Source organism: Garra rufa, chromosome 5 (assembly GCF_049309525.1).
Source record: "Garra rufa chromosome 5, GarRuf1.0, whole genome shotgun sequence".
Lineage (NCBI taxonomy): Eukaryota > Metazoa > Chordata > Actinopteri > Cypriniformes > Cyprinidae > Garra > Garra rufa.
The window spans coordinates 20,246,453-20,272,931 of record NC_133365.1 but is presented as its reverse complement, the minus strand read 5'-3'; the positions used below and the strand labels follow the sequence as shown (position 1 = coordinate 20,272,931).

At 41.3% G+C, this 26,479-nt stretch overlaps 1 protein-coding gene across 1 annotated transcript in view; it reads right to left on the bottom strand.

Annotated features, from left to right (window-relative positions):
• Positions 1-26,479, bottom strand: part of ptgs1 (prostaglandin-endoperoxide synthase 1) — a 31,254-nt gene that overhangs the window by 3,796 nt on the left and 979 nt on the right. The window contains exons 3-10 of the mRNA XM_073841451.1: positions 25,799-25,915; positions 24,431-24,571; positions 18,724-18,867; positions 18,377-18,558; positions 13,168-13,251; positions 11,054-11,300; positions 9,510-9,796; positions 572-719 (exon numbers count right to left, since the gene is read on the bottom strand). Of these exons, the coding sequence (XP_073697552.1) occupies positions 572-719; positions 9,510-9,796; positions 11,054-11,300; positions 13,168-13,251; positions 18,377-18,558; positions 18,724-18,867; positions 24,431-24,571; positions 25,799-25,915 (1,350 nt within the window). The remainder of the gene's footprint in view (positions 1-571; positions 720-9,509; positions 9,797-11,053; positions 11,301-13,167; positions 13,252-18,376; positions 18,559-18,723; positions 18,868-24,430; positions 24,572-25,798; positions 25,916-26,479) is intronic.

Below are 26,479 nucleotides of genomic sequence, written 5' to 3'. Positions count from 1 at the left end.
AGTAAATGGGTGCCGTCAGAATGAGAGTCCAAACAGCTGATAAAAACATCACAATAATGGACAAACAATCTACTTAACTCTAGTCCATCAATTAAAGCTGTATGTTTGTAAAAAAAAAAAAAAAAGATCCCTCAGTTGGGGGTTTAAACTTTAAACCACCTCTTCTGGCCAAAATACTACTTTATGATCTATAATAATGGACTATTTTAACTTATAAACAGTGCTTGGTCTGTGCATATTTCTTTTCTAATTATGGTTAGCAGAAGGAAAGGTGTGAAGTTAAAACAAATCTAAACACACAGCCTTTCACTTCACAAGATGTTAGCTGATGAATTGGAGTGGATTACTTGTGGTGCTTTTATTAGATGTTTGAACTCTCATTTTGACGGCACCCATTCACTGTAGGGGATTTATTGATGAGCAGTTGATGTAATGCTAAATTTATCAAAAATCTGAATCACAGTGAATTTAAGAAATCATGAGAAGCATTTAACAGGCATCAATACTGATGATTTGTCTTCTCTTTTGAGTTTAATTTAAGAAAACTTTAAAAGTGATAGAACAATCATACCTGTTAATTCTGAGAATGACGTGTAGGGTTTCAGATTGAATCTCTTGCGATATTCATTAAAGGGCTGAAGTCGAAGCTCTCTTGATTCAATGATGACCCCCTCAGCTACTTTGCTCACCACTGGGGGAATATTATAACCACCTCCAATCTGTCATAACACAAAAAGAGATTTATGATTAAAAATACAAAAGATGCCCTCTTTAACCTTAATTACTAACAAACAAAAAAAACATATGCTGTACATTAAATTCAGTAGTGAAATTATACTTAATCTTTAAAAAATCAGCAAACATCTAGTTTAAGTCAAAAGTTTACATACACCTTGCAGTATCTGCAAAATGTTAATTTTTTTTTTTTTACCAAAATAAGAGGGTTCATACAAAATGAATGTTATTTTTTATTTAGTACTGACCTGAACAAGATATTGCATTGAAAAGACATTTGCTACTACTATATAGTCCACAAAAGAAAACTGAATTTATAAAAATGAAAAAAGTTTACATACGCTTGACTCTTAATAATGATTTTTGTTTAGTGATAGTTGTTCATGAGTCCCTTGTTTGTCCTGAACACTTAAACTGCCTGCTGTTTTTTCTTTGGAAAAATCCTTCAGGTCTAACAAAATCTTAGTTTTTTTTGCATTTTTGTGTATTTGAACCCTTTCCAACAATGACTGTATGATTTTGATATCCATCTTTTCACACTGAGGACTAACCTTCTGGTTTAAACCTTCTGTAATAGTTGCATATGAGTCCCTCAGTTGTCCTAAGTGTGAAAAGACAGATCTCAACATCATACAGTCATTGTTGGAAAGGGTTCAAATACACAAAAATGCTGAAAAACCTGAAGGATTTTTCTAAAGAATGTGGGCAGTTAAACAAGGAACTCATGAACAACTATCACTAAACAAACAAACAAACAAAAAACACAGCGGTGGATCATTCAAGTAATAACAGTATTGTCAATCAAGTGTATGTAAACTTTTGAACAGGGTAATTTTTTTTATAAATTGAACTATTATTTTCTCTTGTGGAATATATGTAAACATCTTTTATGTGAAATTTCTCATTCAGGTCAGTACTAAATAAAAAATAACATGCATTTTGTATGATCCCTCTTATTTTGGTAAAATAGAGGTGTATGCAAACTTCTGACTTTAACTGTATATTAACTAAAAATATATATATAATACTATGTATGTCATGTATATTGTATGTAGGAATTTTGGAATGAGGAATTCAGTGCTGCCCAACATCAGTTCAGGTTCAGCAGTATTTTGTTGATATTAAGCAGGCACATATTTGGTGGGATCCTACTCATAAACCTGATTGTGCTATGATGAAAACAGCTCACAGTTTATCTAAACGAAATCACCCTGCCATATCAGATTCTCAATCAGATTAAACCTGACACTTTAATTGTAAACACTGCAAATATTTCTGCCTAAACTTGTTCCCTATCAGTCGGTCCGTTCGACGTCTCGTCGAGACCGACGAATTGGGATATCGCCTGGATAGACCAATCTACTTCGTGTGTATACAAACGAGCCAATGAATATTGGCATGCATGATTGCAGCCAGCTGCGGCTGATCACAGCGTGAGCATATAATACGCAGCAGGTGCATGCATCATCAAGCTTTCGCTTCGGAGCTGGACCATTATTGTGGAACGAGCCAAGAAGCAACACTCACCTTCCTTTGTCTCTTTTGTGTTGGCGGCACGGCGCTTCAGCGGCGTGGTCTTCCGTGTCGAGTGGAAGCACACAGCTGGTCTTCACCATCCACCTTCTGTGTTGCTGCGGCCATCTCCCCTGTGCGCCTCAGCATTAAAAGAGCAAATTCCTAAAAGAGCAATTTTTGAAAAGAGTGAATTTCTAAAAAAGAGCTCCACGGGTTGAGCGTCTTTTTAAAGACGAGGCGTCATGCCTTTCTCCCCGTGCGTTTCTGGGTGCGGCCGTTTCCTGGCGCCGGGTGATGGCCACGCACACTGCCTCACGTGTCTGGGCTTACAACACGCTGAGGCAGCGTTCGTGGATGAGTCATGTCCTCATTGTGGGGGGATGACCATCACGGAGCTGCGGACCAGACTCCGTTTCCTGCAAAGGGGCGGGGTTCCAGTCCCTCTGCCCAGAACGAACGTTCCTCCAGGCAAACGCCGGGGGGGCGTTGTCGCTGGAAGCAGAGGGCTGCCCGGTCTGACGGTGACGGTGAGGAACCCCCCGCCCATTCCATCGGCGGGGGCTCCTCCTTCCACCGACACTCCGTCGCCACCGGGGCTCTCAGGGGAGCGGGTTGGACCTCCCTTAGGGGTACCGCCCGTTACTTTTGGGGCCCCCCCCGACGAACAGATGTCGGTTGCAGCATCGGGGGGAGAGCCAGACCTCTCTGAGGAGGAGGAGGGCACACTGTCGTCCACTGGGCGGTCAGCGGTGCCCGATACTGACCCGGAGATGATGGCTATGCTTGCCCGGGCCGCCGAGAGGGTAGGGCTTGAATGGAACCCTCCATCACGTCCCGACCCCTCCCGGCTGGATGACTGGTATCTCGGGGTGGCCCGCGCTGGTTCTCAGCGCCCCACCCCGGTGCCATTCTTCCCGGAGGTGCATGAAGAACTCACCCGAACGTGGACGGCACCTTTCACTGCCCGAAACCGCTCGAGTGGGACTTCCTCCCTAACCACCCTTGATGGCGGACCAGCGCGGGGATACACGGCCGTCCCGCCGGTGGAGCGTGCGGTTGCGATGCAACTGTGTCCGGGCGCCGCTTCCACCTGGCGGGGCAACAATCCGTCGCTCCCGTCCCGGGCCTGTAGGCACTCGTCGGCTCTGATCGGCAGTGCCTATGCGGCCTGCGGCTCCGCTGGTTCCGCCCTTCACGCTATGGCGTTGCTACAGGTGCATCAGGCCCAGGCACTGAAAGACCTGTACGAGGGTGGTCACGACCCAGAAGTTCTCCGTGAACTTCGTATCGCCACGGACCTCGCGCTACGTGCGACGAAGGTGACCGCGCGGTCTCTGGGTCGTGCCATGTCCACCATGGTGGTCCAGGAACGCCATCTCTGGCTGTGTCTGGCTGATATGAGGGACTGCGATAAGACCAGGTTCCTCGACGCTCCGGTGTCCCAGACCGGCCTCTTCGGCGACGCTGTGGAGAACTTTGCCCAGCAGTTTTCCGCGGCCAAGAAGCAGACTGAGGCCATCAGTCACATCCTGCCCCGGCGTACAGCTGCTGCCTCCACCCGTCCGCCGGCGGCACCCCAGTCTGCTCGTCGCCGAGGGCGGCCCCCGGCTTCCGCCTCCGCTCCACAGCAGCCACCGCAGCAGCCTTCACAACGGCGCCGTGGAGCCGGTCGCCGGGCAGCCGCCCAGCCCGTCCAGGCCCCCACAAAGACCAGTGGGAAGCGTAAGAGCAAGAGACCCTGAGACGGGCGACCCAGAGATGGAGGATGCTGCTCTTCGGGAGATGGTGACCGCACCACTCCCTCCCCCGGAGGAGGGCCGGGCGGAGAATCTTTTGTTTGTTTTTTCCCCGCCACCGACCGTCAGGTCGGTGGTACCCAAATACTCGACAAAAGAGCAAATTTCTCTATCTCTGGGTCCCCATGTGGGACTACGGGGAGTGCGCAGGTCATCCCTGCGCCTCACCCGTCCTCCCCCCTCGCCAGCGAGCGACGATGGGCGGTTCGAGAGTACGGCGAGACGGACTACTCACGCACCATCGGCTCATACGCAGGTAAGCGTCTCACACACTCAACATACAGACGCTCTGACCCCGCCCCGGTCCGGCAACGAGACTGTGAGGCAGGGGCCCTGCCCCCCTCATCGCTGCTCCCCCGCGGGTACGCCGATGGTCCCCCTTGTGCCGCTTGTTCATTTTCTGGGGGCCTGGAAAGAGCTTCCCAGCCCATCTTGCTGGCTCCTTCGGACCATCACTTCCGGCTATGCGATTCAGTTCGCCCGGCGCCCTCCCAAGTTCAGAGGGATTCACTTCACCTCTGTCAGGGCCGCAGATGCTCCCATCTTGCGTGCAGAGATCGCTTCCTTGCTGGCGAAGGAAGCGATACAGCCGGTCCCTCCAGCCGATATGAGGACAGGCTTTTACAGCCCGTACTTCATAGTACCCAAGAAAAGCGGCGGGCTTCGACCGATCTTGGATCTGCGCGTCTTGAACAGGGCCCTTCACAGGCTACCGTTCAAAATGCTCACTCAGAAACACATTTTCAAATGTGTCCGTCCCCAAGATTGGTTTGCAGCGATCGACCTGAAGGACGCGTACTTTCATGTCTCAATCCTTCCGCGCCACAGACCCTTTCTGCGGTTCGCGTTCGAAGGCAGGGCATATCAGTACAAGGTCCTGCCCTTCGGGCTGTCCCTCTCCCCCCGTGTCTTCACGAAGGTCGCGGAGGCGGCCCTTGTTCCCCTCAGAGAACAGGGCATTCGCATTCTCAACTACCTCGACGACTGGCTCATCCTAGCACAGTCTCGGGCTCAGTTATGCGAACACAGGGACCTGGTGCTCGCACACCTCAGCCAGTTGGGTCTTCGGGTCAACTGGGAAAAGAGCAAACTCTCTCCAACACAGAGAATCTCTTTTCTCGGTATGGAACTGGACTCGGTCAGCCAGACAGCACGCCTCACGCAGGAACGTGCTCAGTCGGTGTTGAACTGCCTAGACACGTTCAAGAGCAGGACAGCGGTCCCACTGAAACAATTTCAGAGGCTCCTGGGGCATATGGCAGCAGCTTCGGCGGTGACACCGCTCGGGCTGCTCCATATGAGACCGCTTCAACACTGGCTCCATGGCCGAGTCCCGAGGAGAGCGTGGCTTCGCGGCTCTCACCGGGTTCAGATAACTCCGGCTTGCCGCCAGACTTTCACCCCGTGGTCAGACCTCTCATTCCTACGGGCTGGAGTACCCATGGAACAGGTCTCCAGGCATGCTGTGGTTCACACGGATGCCTCCGCCACCGGGTGGGGAGCCACGTACGACGGACAGGCAGTTTCAGGGGTTTGGACGGGCCCCCAGCTGACTTGGCACATCAACTGCCTCGAGTTGCTTGCAGTACGTCTCGCCCTGCTCCGCCTCAAGGGGCACCTACGTGGCAAACACGTGCTGGTCCGTACAGACAATATTGCGACCGTTGCGTACATCAACCGGCAAGGCGGTCTACGCTCCCGTCGCATGTCGCAACTCGCCCGTCATCTCCTCTTGTGGAGTCAGAAGCATCTGAGGTCGCTTCGTGCCATTCACATTCCCGGGTTGCTCAACCGTGTGGCCGACGAGCTCTCACGAGCTGCGCTTCCCGGAGAGTGGAGACTCCACCCCCAGTCGGTTCAGCTGATTTGGAGACGCTTCGGCGAGGCTCAAGTAGATTTGTTCGCCTCCCCGGAGACAGCCCACTGCCAGCTCTTTTTCTCCCTGACCGAGGGCACACTCGGCACGGATGCACTGGCATGCAGCTGGCCGCGGGGCCTCCGCAAATATGCGTTTCCCCCAGTGAGCCTTCTCGCACAGACATTGTGCAAGATCAGGGAGGACGAGGAGCAGGTCCTTCTGGTAGCCCCTTATTGGCCCACTCGGACCTGGTTCCCCGAACTCATGCTCCTCGCGACAGCCCCTCCCTGGCAAATTCCTCTGAGGAAGGATCTTCTGACTCAGAGACGGGGCACCTTGTGGCACCCGCGTCCAGACCTCTGGAAATTACATGTCTGGTCCCTGGACGGGACGCGGAGGTTCTAAGTGACCTACCCCAAGGGGTAGTTGACACTATTACTTCGGCGCGAGCGCAGTCTACTAGACATGCCTACGCCCTTAAATGGAACCTGTTCGTTGATTGGTGTTCCTCCCGGGGAGAGGACCCCCGAAGATGCCCGATCAGAACCGTGCTCTCCTTTTTGCAGCAAGGGTTGGAGCGTAGGCTGTCCCCCTCAACCCTTAAAGTCTATGTGGCTGCTATAGCTGCCAACCACGACCTCATAGAAGGAAGGTCGGTAGGGAAGCACGACCTGGTCACCAGGTTTCTTAGGGGAGCCAGGAGATTGAATCCCACTAGGCCCCCTTCCGTGCCCTCTTGGGACCTGTCGCTAGTGCTCTCAGCACTGCAGCAGGCTCCCTTTGAGCCTTTGCAGTCAGTTGAGCTGAAGTTTCTCTCAATGAAAACTCTGCTCCTGCTTGCATTGGCTTCCATCAAGAGGGTAGGAGACCTGCATGCATTTTCGGTCAACGATTCGTGCCTAGAGTTTGGCCCGGCGGATTCCCAGGTAACACTGAGGCCCCGGCCAGGTTATGTGCCCAAGGTTCCCACGACTCCCTTCAGGGACCAAGTGGTGAGCCTGCAAGCGCTGCCCTCGGAGGAGGCAGACCCAGCCCTAGCTTTGCTTTGCCCCGTCCGAGCACTTAGATGCTACGTTGACCGGACACAAAGCTTCAGGACCTCAGACCAGCTCTTTGTGTGTCATGGAGGCAGGCAGAAGGGGAATGCCGTCTCCAAGCAGAGGATGGCCCACTGGATAGTGGATGCCATTACCCTGGCCTATCAGGTTCAGGGTGTGCCCTGCCCCCTCAGGCTGAGAGCGCACTCGACTAGGAGTGTCGCATCCTCCTGGGCATTGGCTCGTGGCGCCTCGCTAAATGACATTTGTAGAGCGGCGGGCTGGGCGACCCCTAACACGTTCACAAGGTTCTATAGCCTTCGTGTAGACACAGTTTCCTCCTGTGTTCTCACCTCAAACGGGTAGGCACAGAGAGGCCTTGGGTCGGCTTGCTATACTGCTCCAGAGTAACCTAAGAGTAGCTCTGTCGAGCTCCTCCGCTGAGCTTGACAGCCGACGTAGCGGAACGTCAGGCGTCAGGCCCTCACTCGATGAATCCTTCAGAACCGATAGAGGGCTAGGCTCTACGTAGAGACTCAGTTGCATCTCTTACAATTCCACATTGCGCCCTAGAGGCTGTGTGTTTCCCCGGTAGTACTTCTACCAGTATACGAGGGTTCAATCACCTCCAATCTTCCATATAAACCGGAATTGAGTTATATGTGTATTGCTCCGAACCTCCTATCGGAAGGACGTGAGCTCCGCATATTCCCAGTGCTTCAGTTTCACTGAAATAGATGGTGCTGAGTTATAAAGCAGTGACTGACTCTCCTTGATGCGAGCCCCTGGCCAAAGCCAGTAACGGGTCCCAGGGGGCCCGCTCAGGACACTGGAAGGGACAGCAGCCACGGCGCTTTGTTAGGGATCCCAATTCGTCGGTCTCGACGAGACGTCGAACGGACCGACTGATAGGGAACGTCTCGGTTACGTATTGTAACCCTCGTTCCCTGAAGGAGGGAACGGAGACGTCTCGTCCCGTCGCCGAGGCTCCTGTACCACCGCTGTACGGCCGGGCCTGTCCCAGCTCCTCAGCGAAACCTTGATGATGCATGCACCTGCTGCGTATTATATGCTCACGCTGTGATCAGCCGCAGCTGGCTGCAATCATGCATGCCAATATTCATTGGCTCGTTTGTATACACACGAAGTAGATTGGTCTATCCAGGCGATATCCCAATTCGTCGGTCTCGACGAGACGTCTCCGTTCCCTCCTTCAGGGAACGAGGGTTACAATACGTAACCGAGACGTTCAGTTAAACCACTCATTTCCTCACTCTCATACTCTCTCCCAGATGTAAAAAGTGTTCTTTCTTTTGTGAAAACAAACTGAGGATTTTTGAAAAATAATCCATCTTTGTGAGTCCATATAGATAACCACGCAAAATCAACACAACTGTAATCCATATACAACCCCAGCTGATAAATCAATTTAGCCAATGGGTATGTCAGAGAAAATGTCAAAAAGAAAAACCCAGTAACTTTTTTTTTTTTTGCAAGCTTGTGAAAAAATGAACCACTCAGATTTCGCTCCCCCAGTGATGTAGGAAGGAGATCTTATTATAATATTAACGCCCCTTAGTCTGCATGTTTTCACCCACTGCGCCGCCATTTTGTTTTCGCAAGCAACAGCGGTGTCCCAATTTTAACGCCATGGCAACATTTCGAGCAAAGCATGCTAATTGTTGTAATAAACATGCAATTTCTTCCCCAGATATTTACCTTCACAGTCATAACCAACTGTATTTGTAACTTGTGTGTTTTTAATATAAACTTGTGTGTATCTGACAGTTTAAGCGCAAAAAGACATGAAAGAGAATTTGGTTTAGTACTCACATGCCATGTGACAGCTGCTTTCTGTGCGTGTGCTTCGGATATGCGCGCTCAGAAAACCCTATATCAGAAGTTTAAACTAATATGGTTTAAAGCGCATTTCAGTGCTATAGACATGATAATCAAAACCAAACAGATGTGTTTTTTTAGCGTAACTGAGGTATGAGCTGTAAAGGCACAGCTCTATTCTGAAAAAGGGGTGGGGAGCAGCAGCTCATTTGCATTTAAAGAGACATGCACGAAAAGAGCGTGTTTTTGCTTCCACTCAAAATAGGCATTTTGAAAATAATATAATAAATTATATGTGGGGTATTTTGAGCTGAAACTTCACAGGCACATTCTGGGGACACCTGAGACTTCAGAACTTACTCAAACAACATACTCTCAAAAATTTATTTTTTAAAGTAAAAATCTCCACAGAACACAGAAAGTCTTATTTATTTGGGATTGCATGTAAGTAAATGAAGAGAGAAGAACCGTGGAGAACTCTTGCATGTTCTGCCTGCAATAAAACACTCACAGACATGTTTCAATCGATGAGGATGGTAAACTCATTGGAAATGACTCTTGAAATGACAAAAACAGACCTAAGAAACTACTAACTACCCTAAGGAAATGTAGCCCAGACGCAGCCTAAGGGTCACTGCACCTCATTTTGAAACAGAGTTTCTTTGTTTGTCTTTTAGAACAGATGTTTAAGTCATTAAATTCTCCCCCACAGCCCTCCAACGCCATTACCTGTCCTGCGGGTTGGGTGGAGAAGGCCTCCACTAACTTCTCCACCCCGAAGTGGATGAGGAGAGAGGTGTTGAATATGAACTGAGGGTAGTGAATCTCTTCTCCATCGATGTGGAAGCTGTCAGGCATGAGCGGGTGCCAGTGGTAAAGTTGATTGAACTCCACAGCAATGCGATTCTGGTACTGGAACTGTGAGGTAAACAGCAGCGTGGGATCAAAGTGAAGCTTCAGTCGATAACCACTCAGATGCTGCACATAGTCCTCGATCACGATACGAATGGTCTCACCTGGAGTTAAACGTCAAAATTTTTACTTTAAAGCTTTTATTGAATTAGTAAATACAAACAAACACTCTTGAAATGCCTACAGTACATGGAATAGCATTTAAAATATTCAGTGTTTGTAAAATATAATATTTGAATGTAATAAAATATATTAATATTAAAAGTTCCTCACACACAAAAAATCAAGTCAATCAATTAAAAAAAAAATATATAGTATTGCATGCACTGCCGTTCAAAATTTTGGAATTAGTATGATTTTTACAAGCTTTTTATTAGAAGTTTCTCATGCTCATCAAGGCTGCATTTATTTGATCAAAAGTAAAGAAAAAAATTGAATATTGTGAAATATAATTAAGGTGTAAAATAACATTTTCTATTTTATTATACATTAAAATATAATTTCTTCCTGTGATCAAAGCTGAATTTTCAGCATCATTACTTGAGTCTTCAGTGCCACATGATTCTACAGAAATCATTCTAATACGCTCATTTATTATCAATGTTGAAAACAGTTAAATATTAACTGCAATTTTCTAACAAAATACACTACCGTTCAAAAGTTTAGGGTCAGTACATTTTTATTCTTTTTTTTTGAAAGAAAGAAAGAAATTAATACTTTTATTCACCAAGGATGTGTTACATTTATAAAAAGTGATAGCAAAGACTTATATTGTTATAAAAGATTTATATTAATGCTGTTCTTTTTAACTTTTCATTCATCAAAGAATCCTGAAAAAAGTATCACAGGTTGCAAAACAATACTTAATAATAATAATGATAATAAAAATAATAATTATATTATTGATACTAATTAAAATTCAGCTAAGCTTTGCCTCACAGGAATAAAATTTTATTTGAAAGTTTATTAAAATAGAAACCATTATTTTATATGACATTTTGCACTATTACGTTTTTTTCTGTATTTTTTATCAAATAAATGCAGCCTTGATGAGCATAACACACGTCTTTAAAAACATCACATTTTTAATATACAGTTAGCATATTTTTTATATAATTGTAATATAATATGAACATACTGTTTTATACATAATTTTATTTTTATAGAAATGATAGAACTAATTTGAAATATAAACATTTTAAATAATTTAAATATAAAAAACAACACTGGTTGTGCAATTTTCAATGTAATATATTTTTTAAGCATTCTCTCAACATTGTTATTGTAATAAGCCCATTTTGATACTGACTGTTCTAAAAGTCAAATAACAGAAAATCCACAGGATATGAGGAAATCTTTACCTATAATTATAAGCCTGGTGGTCTGAAACAGCTGCTCATCCCCCCAGGTTGGATGTTCTTGTTTCAGGATATCACACACACGGTTGTGCTCACGCAGCCACAAGGTGGCGAACATACTGAGACCCGGCAACAGTCCAAACACTTCTTGCCCAATGGCCAACTGCTGCTCTGGCGGGACAGACGGTGGGTAACTCATTTTGACCGGTGCATCCAGCACTGTGGGGGGGTATATCTCACCATTGACCACCTAGATCAGAGCCAAACAAAAATAATGGTAAAATGCAGAAATGTTGTCTCTTATCTCTTTGCATTACCAGTAACAATCAAATAAGTTACATTTTTGAGCTTCTATTCATTAGAAAATCCTGAAAAATGTACCATGCTTTCAAAATATTAGGCAGCCTGACTGTTTCCAGCACTGATAAATCAGCATATCAGAATGATTTCTGAAGGATCATGTGACACTCAAGACTGGAGTGATGATGCTGAAAATTTAGCTTTGCCATGACATGAATAAATTAAATTTTAAAAGATATTAAAACATAAAACATTTATTTTAAATTGTAATATTTCACAATATAGCTTTTTATTGTGATTTGGTCAAACAAATGCATCCTTTGCAAGCAGAGGACTTATTTAAAAAAAATTAAAAAATATCAAGCCCAAATGTGAATTCAGTTTAACTGGGATATTTTTTCCCAGTCATCTTAAAGGAGTAGTTCACTTTCAGAACAAACATTTACAGACATCTGGCTTACCCCTTTGGTCCCACAAGTGATTGTACCTTTCTTTGGGGATTAAATGGTACAAACGTGGACCCTCTGGCAGTTGGAAACATATCTGTACCTTTTTTTACCCCTAAATGGTACATATGAGTACTCTAAGGTGCAACTATGACCCATCGAGGGTACAACTTCACCATTTGTACCCTAAGTGTTCACAAATGGACCCCAACCGTACCCTTTTTTCTGACAGTGTAATGTACTCACCCCCTTGCCATCCAAGATGTTCATGTCTTTCTTTCTTCAGTCGTAAGGAAAGTATGTTTTTTGAGGAAAACATTTCAGGATTTCTCTCCATATAATGGACTTCTATAGTGCCCCCGAGTTTGAACTTGCAAAATGCAGCTTCAAATGGCTCTAAACGATCACAGCCGAGGAAAAATAAAGTCTCATCTAGCAAAACGATCGTTATTTTCTAAAAAAAAAAAAAAAATACAATTTCTATACTTTTTAACCTCAAATGCTTGTCTTGTCTAGCTCTGTGTGTAATCTGTATAGAGATTAAAAAGTATATAAATTGGAAATGTTTTTAAAAATAACCGATTGTTTCACTAGATAAGACCCTTCTTCCTTGGCTGGGATCGTTTAGAGCCCTTTGAAGCTGCATCTAAACTGCATTTTGGAAGTTCAAACTTGGGGGCGGGGCACCACAGAAGTCCACTATATGGAGAGAAATCCTGAATTTTTTTCCTAAAACATCATTGCTTTACGACTGAAGAACGAAAGACATCTCGGATATCTAGGGGGTGAGTACATTATCTGTAAATTTTTGTTCTGAAAGTGAACTACTCCTTTAAAGAGAAAAACTCTCCCAACCTATATACAAAAAGTGTCCCACTAAAGACCAATCCCACTAAAGACTGACTGTTACTAGTCTAAACAGTGTGCAGTATCTTAAATGACATCACTGAGGCTTAACAAAAACCACATGTTCACACCCACAATTCCGTGGCCACACTATGAGGTTATGCGCAGAGTCATTCGGAAGGAAATACTTGCACACAGCTGTGAAATGAAGCAACTGAATATGCACAGGGGAAAGAATCTGTATATATTATTTGTAAAACAGGTACATATGATTCGGGATAAATTTACTTTTATGGTATAAGAATTGTAAAAGTGAAACTATTTAAATCTAAGAGATCCCCTTTAATCCTGGGAGTGATCAATCATATTTACAGATTTTACAAATTATATATACAAATTATTTCTGCTTATCTTTCTTGAATGAGGTATGAACATAATGACATATCACATTTACTTGGAGACATGCTCAGCCTAGCACGACTGATGACTCCACATCATGCCTGATATTTAACTGGTGAACGGTACCTGGTACTTCAGCTTCCCGTCTTTTTGCAGTCTGAGGTCTAGCTGGCGATCAAGAGTGTCTCCATAAACGTGTCCAGCATCCACCTAGTTTTCAAGATGCAACCAAACACAGACACTCTAAGAAGTTGATACTGTACAAAACTATTATTCAAAAGTTTTCACTGCATTCAGAACTGTTGCTGGTGCATCACAATTTCAAAAGATACTAAAATGTACCTTTTTTTAATACTGGTATGTACCTTCAGGGTATTAACATGTACCATTTAGGGTTAAGTAAGGTACAAAGACATACCTTTTAGCTTTTGTACCTTGGGACAGTTTTAAACCGCTTTTTTTGAAAGTGTACTGTACAACACTCATTTTAAACAGTCAATTATATATTAATTTTCACCATCCTATAAAATATTATAAAATATTATGCTTGTGTGCTGACACTGAAAGATTTTTTGACCCTTCCCCCACTTCTTCCAACGCTATATGTAATATGAGTATTGGTGTGGTTCCTGCATATCCCACTGTGAAAAAACAGCATTAAGTTATTTCTCTGCCTAAAAAGGTCTTTAAACGGATAGTTTACCCAAAAATGAAAATACCCCATGATTTACTCACCCTCAAGCCATGGTGTATATGACTTTTAGTTATATGAGTTATATTAAAATGTCCTGGCTCTTCCAAGCTTTATAATGGAAGTGAATAGTGGTCAATATTTTAAAGCAAAATAAAGTACATCCATCCATCATAAGAAGTACTCCACTTGGCTCCAAGGGGGTTAAAGGGTTACTCCACCCCCAAATGAAAATTTTATCATTAATCACTTACCCCCATGTTGTTCCAAACCTGTAAAAGCTTTGTTTGTTTTTGCAAACAGCCTATGCTCTTTTGTGTCAGCTGCGCCATGCGGATACGTTTTCTATGTTTATTTACGATTTGATTTGAACAGGAACAACGTATCCGTGTGGCGCTGCTGACACAAAACAGCATACGCTGTTTGCGCACAGTGGATACTCGACAAAAAAGTGATCAAAAAATTTGTTGGATAAAGTTGTTATTTTTGTTTTTTGTTTTCGTTACAAAAAGTATTCTCGCAGCTTTGTAAAACTATGGTTAATTACATTGCTAACTATGGGAGGGCCAGAGAGCTGTCAGAATGCATCAAAAATAATTTGTGTTCCGAAGATGAACAAAGCTTTTATGGGTTTGGAACGACATGGGCGTGTGATGGAAATTTGTATTTAATGGTCTTAGATTACGTTAAAAAAAATGTGTTCAATATAGGCTTGTCCAGAAAGGCGCAGACTAAGGATGCTCAAATCAAAGACCATGTCTCCATAATAAAAGAATCTATACTTACCCAAAAAGTGCTTGAAAAAGTAGAACTAAGTCATATGACAAACCAATAACCAGATCAGTATAATCAATTACAGTGAAGAAGACTTCAGTGATATTTATTTTTCACTCAACTACAAGGTATAAATGTACATGTATCTTTCTGTTCAAGAAGTCTCTCTTGGTTGTTGCGACCAGTGGGCTCCCGGCTGTGAATTAAACTTTCATTCCTGCAAAGAGCAACTTGGGAGTGGTGTCTAGTATATGCAGCGCATCTGAGGAATAGGAGTACTAAAGATTATACGCTCAAAAGACCACCGCGAAGACAGTGATAGTGTTGGAAGACTATAGAGCCGTCCTTGGGGTGAGGTAACAGCGTACAGCTGAGAAGGGCGGTGAGAGTGTATAGATGCTAAAGACCTGTGTGCTCATGTGTGATCGAGGTAATGATAGTAGCTTCTTGACGGGAAGCCATCACCATACTTCAGGGAAGTATTGGATTATATTGTAAGTATTCTGGGAATTAAGGGAATTAGCGAGATACTGTAGTTATTATATTAACAACTTAGTTGTTTGAGTTGTCTGTAGTGAAGTCAGATTAGCATTGGGAATTTCCACGTAAGTGATTAATGAAAATTTTTTAAATTGGGCCTTGCTGAAAAAAAACAGCATATGCTGGTTAGGTATGTTTTGGTCCTGGGATGCTGGTTTTAGCTGGTTTATGCTGGTCCTTTGCTGGTTTATGCTGGCCCTTTGCTGGTTTGTGCTGGCCCTTTGCTGGTTTATGCTGGTCCTTTGCTGGTTTATGCTGGTCCTTTGCTGGTTTATGCTGGTCCTTTGCTGGTTTATGCTGGCCCTTTGCTGGTTTATGCTGGTCCTTTGCTGGTTTGTGCTGGTCCTTTGCTGGTTTGTGCTGGCCCTTTGCTGGTTTGTGCTGGTCTTTGCTGGTTTATGCTGGCCCTTTGCTGGTTTATGCTGGTCCTTTGCTGGTTTATGCTGGTCCTTTGCTGGTTTATGCTGGTCCTTTGCTGGTTTGTGCTGGTCCTTTGCTGGTTTGTGCTGGCCCTTTGCTGGTTTGTGCTGGTCTTTGCTGGTTTATGCTGGCCCTTTGCTGGTTTATGCTGGTCCTTTGCTGGTTTATGCTGGTCCTTTGCTGGTTTATGCTGGCCCTTTGCTGGTTTGTGCTGGTCTTTGTTGGTTTATGCTGGCCCTTTGCTGGTTTATGCTGGTCCTTTGCTGGTTTATGCTGGTCCTTTGCTGGTTTATGCTGGTCCTTTGCTGGTTTGTGCTGGTCCTTTGCTGGTTTGTGCTGGCCCTTTGCTGGTTTGTGCTGGTCTTTGCTGGTTTATGCTGGCCCTTTGCTGGTTTATGCTGGTCCTTTGCTGGTTTATGCTGGTCCTTTGCTGGTTTATGCAGGCCCTTTGCTGGTTTATGCTGGCCCTTTGCTGGTTTATGCTGGCCCTTTGCTGGTTTGTGCTGGTCCTTTGCTGGTTTATGCTGGTCCTTTGCTGGTTTATGCTGGTCCTTTGCTGGTTTATGCTGGTCCTTTGCTGGTTTATGCTGGTCCTTTGCTGGTTTATGCTGGTCCTTTGCTGGTTTGTGCTGGTCCTTTGCTGGTTTATGTTGGCCCTTTGCTGGTTTATGCTGGTCCTTTGCTGGTTTATGCTGGTCCTTTGCTGGTTTATGCAGGCCCTTTGCTGGTTTATGCTGGCCCTTTGCTGGTTTATGCTGGTCCTTTGCTGGTTTATGCTGGTCCTTTGCTGGTTTATGCAGGCCCTTTGCTGGTTTATGCTGGCCCTTTGCTGGTTTATGCTGGCCCTTTGCTGGTTTGTGCTGGCCCTTTGCTGGTTTATGCTGGCCCTTTGCTGGTTTGTGCTGGCCCTTTGCTGGTTTGTGCTGGCCCTTTGCTGGTTTATGCTGGCCCTTTGCTGGTTTATGCAGGCCCTTTGCTGGTTTATGCAGGCCCTTTGCTGGTTTGTGCTGGTCCTTTGCTGGTTTGTGCTGGCCCTTTGCTGGTTTATGCTGGCCCTTTGCTGGTTTATGCTGGCCCTTTGCTGGTTTATGCTGGCCCTTTGCTGGTTTATGCTGGTCCTTTGCTGGTTTGTGCTGGTCCTTTGCTGGTTTGTGCTGGCCCTTTGCTGGTTTATGCTGGCCCTTTGCTGGTTTGTGCTGGTCCTTTGCTGGTTTGTGCTGGTCCTTTGCTGGTTTATGCCGGCCCTTTGCTGGTTTATGCCGGCCCTTTGCTGGTTTGTGCTGGTCCTTTGCTGGTTTATGCTGGTCCTTTGCTGGTTTGTGCTGCTCCTTTGCTGGTTTGTGCTGGCCCTTTGCTGGTTTGTGCTGGTCCTTTGCTGATTTATGCTGGTCCTTTGCTGGTTTATGCTGGCCCTTTGCTGGTTTATGCCGGCCCTTTGCTGGTTTATGCTGGTCCTTTGCTGGTTTATGCTGGCCCTTTGCTGGTTTATGCTGGCCCTTTGCTGGTTTGTGCTGGTCCTTTGCTGGTTTATGCTGGTCCTTTGCTGGTTTATGCTGGCCCTTTGCTGGTTTGTGCTGGTCCTTTGCTGATTTATGCTGGTCCTTTGCTGGTTTATGCTGGTCCTTTGCTGGTTTATGCTGGCCCTTTGCTGGTTTGTGCTGGTCCTTTGCTGGTTTATGCTGGGCCTTTGCTGGTTTGAGCTGGTCCTTTGCTGGTTTATGCTGGCCCTTTGCTGGTTTATGCTGGCCCTTTGCTGATTTATGCTGGTCCTTTGCTGGTTTATGCTGGTCCTTTGCTGGTTTATGCTGGCCCTTTGCTGGACCAGCATAAACCAGCTAAAACCAGCATCCCAGCACCAAAACATACGTAACCAGCATATGCTGTTTTTTTCAGGGGGGATGGAGTAACCCTTTAATAATGGCCTTCTGAAGCAAATCAATGTGTTTGTGTAAGAATTATATCCATTTTTAAAACTTTATAAACTGCAATCTCTAGCTTCCGCTAACTTTCGTATGCATGTACATAAGAGAGTGGCGTTTCAGCGGATGACGTAGAATGTAGGCTTAGTCTAAGCTCCAGTAGGCATGACCGGTGTTTTGCTTTGCTCTCTCCACTGCACTTATGCGTTTGTCACTTCTCATTGAAGAATTTACACGTATTGAACCATTCACAAAGATTTCAGTTTGGTACACATTACAAACCGAACAATTCAATTCAATGGACAAATCCTGTTACATCTGGAAAATAAATGAGCTTAAAGTGTGTGAAATATAATGTACTCAGTGCAACTGTGCTCAACAAGGCAAGTTGTGATGGTAAAGTAGTTTGTTCACTTTTAAATAGCTTGTAAATACATAATCTTGTAAATGCCTGTGTGCATTTTACTTATATTAAACATATAATGTTTAATTTATGAACAAAATGAATACAAATACACCATGTTATAGGCCTAATGTAAAATAAGAAATAACTTACACAAGGTTTAAATATAAAACACTGAAAATAAGCACAGTGGAACCAAATAAATAAGAAACACATGTTCATCTTAGATAAACAGCAAAAGTCAAAAGGCCTTCCAAAGTCAAAAATATTTTTTATGATGGATTTATGCACTTTTTGCTTCAAAATCTTTACCACTATTCACTGCCATTATAAAGCTTGAAAGAGCCATGACATTTTTAAATATAACTCCAAATGTATTTGTCTGAAAGAAGAAAGTCATATTCACATAGGATGGCTAGGATTTTCATTTTTGGGTGAACTATCCCTTTAAAGTACAAGGATTCAGTGTCCAAGAGAAAACCATCTGCACAGATTTTTTTCAGAAGCTCTTTCATAAGTGCCTTCAAACACTTATTTTTTATTTTATTTTTTTTAAGTGATAAAATGGTAGTAAAAACTCTGACTCACCCCATGAGCCAGACCTTTTGTGAACCCAAGTCCAACTCGGTTGTGAGTCTTGAAAAACTGGTGTGTGAAGTGCTGAGCGAAAAAGGCGAACATTAAATTTGTTCCCTGAGGGTCCGGTCTGAAATTCCGCCTTAACATGAACTTCTCAACCAGAAGCTTGGGGTCTGGAAGCTTCATTTTTCCTGAGAAACACATGTAATGATTTTACCACAGCCTAAGAAGATTTCCAGTGACTTTAGTATACAGATGTACTTGGAGCATTTTAATAATATGAGGAAAATGCATTTTCGGATCATGTGTCCTTCAGAAGGACTGATTTGGAGTAAACTTTGATTACAGTCTCTTACCTTTGGCTCCCATTGGCATGGGGCAGTCCTGAGGGACTGGTGGAAGAATTCTTGTGTAGTAGGTGATGTTGGAATATGATTCCCAGTTCAAGTAGTCATATTTGGAATTGTACGTCGGGGGACTTGGGATTAAGTTGCCTCTTACTGTGATGGGAAAGAATATATAAAAACATTATCAGACAAAATAATGTCTAGACAAACACAGTGAAAGGCCATAAATTTGGGATCAGTACGATTTAGTTTCTAAAAGAAGTTTCTTCTGCTCATCAAGGCTGCATTTATTAGATTAAGAGTACAGGAACAACAGTAATATTTTGAAATATTTTTTAGGATTCTTTGATGAATAAATAGTTAAAAAGAACAGCACTCTGGAAGTAGAAATCTTTTCTAACAATATATGCTATCTTTCAAAAGTTTGGGGTCAGTATTTTTCCCCCCTTTTTTAAAATCAAATAAAATTAATACTTTTATTCAGCAAGGATGTATTAAATGGATAAAAAGTGGTCCAAGTAAAGAACTATATATTTTTTAAAAGATTTATATTTTAAATAAATGCTGTTCTTTTAAACTTTTTATTTATTAAAGAATCCTGAAAAACATATCATACGTTTCCCAAAAAATAAAAAATATTAAGCAGCACAACTAATTTCAACATTGATAATAAATCAGAATAATAAAATGATTTATGAAGGGTCGGGTGACAACGAAGACTGGAGAAATTATCCTGAAAATTCAGCTTTGTATGACAGAAATAAATAGTTTTAAATGATATTAAGCTACACTGTAATAAAATTTTAATTGTAATAATATTTCACAATATTTCCTGCATTTTTGACCAAATAAATGTAGCATTGGTGAGCATAAGAGACCTCTTTAAAAAAAACACTAAAATCTTACTTTCCCAAACTGCAGTGTATGCATACATCTTATTTGCTATATCAAATATATGTCTAGATCTTAGTCAACCACTACACAAAACCTTTTCCCATTATTTAATAGTTATTTTCTCTGGTTGAAAGCCAACAGCCTAAAACCATTAAGGTTTTTACTGACCCTGGACTATTCAAATATTTATATGATAGATTTCTTGGACATTTTTCTTCCCCATCTATGGGTGTACAGCCAAAAAAATTCTAATAAACGATTCGCAACATAAAAAAACATAGCAAAGATAAGATACAACATTGCCTAATCTTCTCATACAGCTGTGGTTCTCAAAATGAAGGGCGGAGGTATTGTAAGGGAACACGGGAGACTCCTAGTTTCCAGATTTCATTCACTTTCACCAACTCAAATCTATCTGTTAATGACACATGCAAGAACTAATGAGGTTTGACTGCAGTGTCTTCTGCTCCGCCCTCTACTCCTTATATGGTGTTGAGTGCACAATTCAGTTTTTTTAGTGAATGACAAAAGTACATTTCCGACTGTTTTCAACATGAAGTAATCAGTTGACTTCAGAAGACTTGGAATAATGCACACAAATCAATAACACATGGGGTACTTTTGTTGTACATAGGGGTGGGCGATATGGCAAAAATATCATATCAGAAATATCACGATTCATGATTTTATCACGATTCTTTGTCATGTTGGTTTTACTATTTTACAAGTTGTCTGAGTAGTACAGCCAAACTAATTTCCCTATTTTAAAACTAAAACCTTATAAGGTAACAAAATATAAAACAAAAAGAATGACAAATATTAAGGCCAAAGTGGGCGAAGATAAAAAAAAAAAACGTTGTCGTTATTTTATCTTTCTTATTAAAAAATAAGAACAAAGATAGGTTACATGTTACAAATATACATAATATACAAATAAAACAAACAGTGGTTTAATTTTCAGGTAAAGTAGATGTATTTATCAGTAGCATTCAAAAAATTTAATGAACAAATATAAAAATAAAACACCTTTTCACACAGAGCCATGTGGGTTTGGATTTAGCTTTCCCTTCATAAAAAAACCCTTCATTTAAAAACTGCATGTTGTGTTTACTTGTGTTATCTTTGATTAATATTTAAATTTGTTTGATGATCTGAAACATTAAAGTGTGACAAACATGCAAAAAAATAAAAAAAATCAGGAAGGGAATCAGTTTTTCACACCACTTTTTCACACCACTGTATATGTATAAATATAAAGTGGAATGAAAATGTTTTTCACACAGCAAGTGTTCAATAAAAATGTATCTAATATGGAGGTGCGTTTTACCACTTTCAAAGGGAGGCATCAGCAAGAAAACCTGAGAAATACCACCATACAGGTAGCCTTATTCTGCTATGCTCTCCATTACACTTTCCTGGAACAATACTTCAGGATATTCAGTAACTTGGCTCACACAAGGAAATCTTTGGCCCACAGCGGTGTGAAGGACATGAGGAATTTGAGGGCCTCTTGCAGACTACAGGAGCGTTGCCATGGCAACCGGCGTCGGGACTCGTTGAAATGAGCGCAGATTGAAACGATAGCCTCTTATGACCCTGGTGTATCTTGCCACCACATTTACATTACATAAAGCTTAACTGACTTTAATGTCTTTACAGGAAAAAATTATAGAGCGCCAACTGGGAGGAAGTGATAAAAAAAGGGGCTGTACGTTAGAAAATGGGCCACTTAAAACAAGTCAGTGGTGACTGAGTAAATAAGGGAAGGATGCTGATATAAAAGAGACTCCCTTTATAAGAAAAGAAAAACAACTACGGCAAATTCATTCACACCCATCCATTTGCTCTGAAAACAACTGCAGTTTACGATAAATTGCAACAATTGCAAACCACCATCTGAACTATGTCCAAGCCATTGTAAACATTGATTAAATACATAATCTAAAAAACAGACGAAATCTAATCTAACGACCAAGATTTCAAACAGAATGTCTGTTTAAACTACACATGTGTGGTCTGGAAATGGTTACTCAGGCAAAGGCTTCAATGTCTGTCCTGATAAAAAATTGATGTTTACACTCTGTGAGTGAATTTATTCTCCTCTTCCCCTACAAAGACATGAAGACCAAGCTTAAGAAATATTTACACTGGAACACTGGCTGAGTAAAGTGAAAGTTGGAGTTGGATGACTCCAGTCAATGTATTTCACCATTATGGTAACCTGGAAATGGGTTTGCGTATTTTGCGTAATCCTGAGGTTAGTGGGTTTTCTGAATTGTTTTTGGGTAAATTGCTGAAATAATGTCGGTGGTTAACACAAGCTCAAGATATTTTATATGACATAAAATACAAAAGTAATACCCCACTTTTGCGAACAGAGAAACTCATCTAACCACTAGGCCACTTTTACAACCTTGGTATAGCGATGGCCAATATGAAAAATATCATTTTTCCAGAAAAATCATGATTGGTGATTTTATCATGATTCTTTGTCATGTTAGTTTTACTATTTTGCAAGTTGTCTGAGCAGTACAGGCAAACTAATTTCTCTGTTTTAAAAACAAAGCTTTTATGGTAAAAAATAAATAAATACAAAAGAATGACAGATATTTATGCCAAAGTGGGCAAAGATAAAAATCTTTGTCATTATTTCATCTTTGTTTTAAAAAAATAAGAACAAAGATACACATTACAAATACACATAATATACAAATAAAATAGACAGTGCTTTATTTTTTTTAAAAGTGCAGTAGGTGTATTTAGCAGTGGCGTTCAAGAAATTAAATGAACAAATATAAAAAAGTCCCCGGCTTTTTTACAATATTGATTCTGAAGAAAGATAGATGAATGATGAATATTTTTAATGTCATATGAGATTCGGTTACAGAAATATTGGAATTTCAATATGGCTCCAGGAATAAATCGTTAAAATGACACATTTTCAGTGGCTTTTTTTTCATTTAAGTGGTCAAAAAAGAACAAATGTGGGTGAGTTTGCAAAAATATGACACTTATTTTCTTTTAAAGAGGAATATCTAAAGAACACTTCCTTATGAGTTTTTCTTCAAAGTTTACAAGCCTGTAACTCAAGACGTAATAAAGATATCTTTATGCCCTTATAGAAATTGTGTCTTAACAAACTTTCCTTTTGCCGTCTTTATTTTTAATGCCCTATGAGATTTGGTTCCAGAGATATTGAAATTTAAATGACTCCAGGTGATCGTTAAAATGTACACATTTTCAGTGGTCAAAAAAACAAACGTGGGTCAGTTTGAAAAAAAAAATTACACTTATTTTCTTTTAAAGAGGAATGTCTGAAAAGCAAATAATTTTAAAACTAGAGATGTATATCACTTCTTTCTGTCAAAACAACTGCACTGAACAAACCAGTCTGAGTGCCATAAATATTCTTTTTCCAAAGTTTGTGTGCCTATAGCTCAAGAAGTATTAAAGATATTGCAATATGAGTTTTAGATTATTAATAAACTTAAACTCTTAATTTTCAAGGCCCTACATCATTCAGTCCCAGAGAAATGGAGATTTCAATGAGGCTCCATGTCCAGATTGTTGAATGGTACTCATTTTCAGTAGTGGAAAACCAAATGTTGGTCACTGTGTACACAGCTGATACTTATTTTATTTAAAAAACAATGTCTGAAGAAGAAATAATGTTGAAATTAGAATTGTATCTTGTTTCCCTCTATTAAAACAACTGCACTGTAGTCTATTCATAAGATTCTATATTTGAATCAGTTTGAGGTGTATTTGGATAAAGGGATTTTGTTCATTCTAACAGCTTCTGAAGCTACAAAGAGTTTAACCATGCAGTACTGTAACATGCTTGAAACAAATCCCATGCCTCATAGGGAAGTGTTCTTCATGCACAATTTACTCCTGGAGCCATACTGAAATTCCAATATCTCTGGAACCGAATCTCATAGGGCATTAACAATAAAGATGCCAAAAGGAAAGTTTGTTAAGACCCAATATCTAAAAGGGCACTAAAATATGTTTAATGCTTCTTGAGTTACAGGCATACAAGCTTTGGAGAAAAATGTGAAAAGTGCTGTTTCCTCATTTTTGAATGTTCACCATTGGCTCATAATGCAACATAGACTCTTTTTTTCCTACTAAGTCAATAGAGAACAGCAACGGTTTGGTTACCCACATTTTTCAAAATATCTATATTTGTAACTAATACTATATATATATATATATATATATATATATATATATATATATATAATAAAAATGCAGTCGTTCACTGTTTTTTCATGTTAGTTCACAGTGCATTTACTAATGTTAACAAACACAACTTGTGATTTTAACAATCCATTAGTAAATGCTCAAATTAACATTAATCATTAACATCAAGATTAAATACTGTAGAAGTACTGTTCCTTCTTAGGTCATGTTAATTAATGACGTTTGTTTATTGTTTAACTTTAGCTATTTACTGCCGAATTTATTTAGGCTTTGAAATTGTGTTAAAATTGTGTTAAAATGTTTTCATCCTTTGAATGATACCCAAATTGTTTTTTTTTTACTGGACAGGTACAGACAGGACAGGAATTAAATTGTGTAGCAGTTATCAGTAACTTTAGTATCATATAATTCAAAACTTTAACAAATGTCTTGACATGCCTGAAGCCACAGGGACACAGGGAATATCATACTTATTTCTGCATTACACAAGAGACAAATTAAACCTAACAATAAGTCAAATAAAAATTATTTATGATGACCCTACATAAATAAACATGAGCAATGTAATGAACATGTGAATACTCAACCCATGCTGAGTGGGTGTAACAAAACTAACCTGTGAGCACTTTGTGCATGAGCCAATCCCTGAGGAACGTCCTGTTGATGATGCTCCATAGCCATTCAAAATGGGTGAGGATGTAGTGGACGACACTTGGACTGGGTTTCAGGAGCCGATAGACTCGAGTCCAAAACTCAGCTGAAGAACAAAGAAGAGGAAAACATGTGGAGAGTGTGTGTTAATCAAAAAAGAGGAATTATTATTATGAATCACCCTACATTGGTACAATATACAGTTGGACTCAAAATTATTCAACCCCCAGAGACTGCACAAATACAAGATTTTCTAAAGATCCAGGATTTTTAATTTTTAAAGTATTAAAAGTGATAATAGCAATATATAATGTAATGTTTTTGAGTTATAGGATTTTTTAATAACACAGCTATGTCATAATTATTCAACCCCTAGCCTGAACATGCTAAAATCCATTTGGATAGACCTGTGGAGTTCTGGAAGAATGTTTTACGGAGTGATGTGACCAAACTGGAACTTTTTAGACCTATGGATCAGCAGTATGTCTGGTGCAAAAAAACAACAACAAAGTTTATAAGCAGAAGAACACCATCTACATGGTAAAACGTCGATGTGGGCCAGTCCAGTTATGAGGGTGTTTCACTGTTGCAGAAAGTTGAAATCATGACTGTATGAAGGACATCATGAATTCTTTCCAGTATTAGACCATTTTGGCAGGAATTCATACAATTTTGTTCTCTGAAGCAAAATGTCTTGCAGGTCAAGGGGGTTGAATAATTTTGATTGCAACTGTACGCGTATGAGTCCTGGAATTCCGTGTGTAGACAAATTGGACTGACACTAATTATATAATCTAATTATCCCACAATACTAAGCTCTTTTATAACACAAGCACCATTGTTTTTTTCATCGCAATCATCCTATCACAACAAATAGCTTATAGCAACTTCCCTGGAACTTTCTGCAAAACCTTTTATTGCGCCAGTTCATTGGGCCAAGTTGACAGAGACAGGAAATAGAAACAGGAAAAAAAAGAAACGGAAAAAGAGACAGACTGCGGGGCTGCCTGACAATGACTCGGGGGGTTGTGGGAAAGTGAGAGTGAAAATTGGTGTTTTTAAGCCTTTTTCCCTTTACCAGGAATAGGCTGGCACAGATGCTGGACTGAGTCTAAAGAGGCGTCTGCTTCCAAAACATTTTTGATAGTTCATTGTTCTGTTTAAATATTTTAAGATATTTGTACTACCATTATGTGCACACGGTTTGACTATTAAAGTATTAAATGGATGAAACGTTAGCCAAAGTTAGGGAAAGTCCATTATTTGTCCAACATATTTTGACATCATGCAGTCTGTATAAATAAGATAAAAAAAAATAAAAAAAGATACATACGTATAGTGCAATTTTCTCCATAGAAGCCTGTTCTGGTGCAGTCACATTCATATCTGTCCAGGCCATATCGGACACAAATCCCTCGATTTTGACAAGGGTAATAGCAACAAGGATTCACTAGAGGAAACAAGTCATAATACAGTTAAATTTATAAAAGATTTCATTGGCGTTTTGACTTTGAATGCTTACATTACCATCCTCCCCAGCATTCCCTGATGTATTTCACTACAGAATTTCAAGCATAGTTTAGATGTGAGATTATATCTCATAATTACGCAATTTTATGACAAGCCTCATCAGGGCTATTGCATCATGTGTTTGTGTATGCAGCTCTGAGGATTTTCATGATTTATGTATTTATTTATTTTTACACTTTTTTGCGCTCTAACTAAAAGATACAATGTATTCAATGATAACAGATGATCATGTAAGCATGACTGAAATGGCATGAACTTCCCACATTGTACAGTCGTTTGTTAAACTATGCTTTTGAATACATTTCTCACAATACCAGTAAATTATAGTCAATAGAAATGAGACAAGAGGCTTTTCTCGATAAGGCTTATTCATAAATACAAGCCACATCATGGTTATCAGTAGCATGACCCTCTACTTCTTTTGACAACAGTATGACAGACACAACCCAAAAATAGCGGAAATGTTGAATGAAATGTGGTTAGT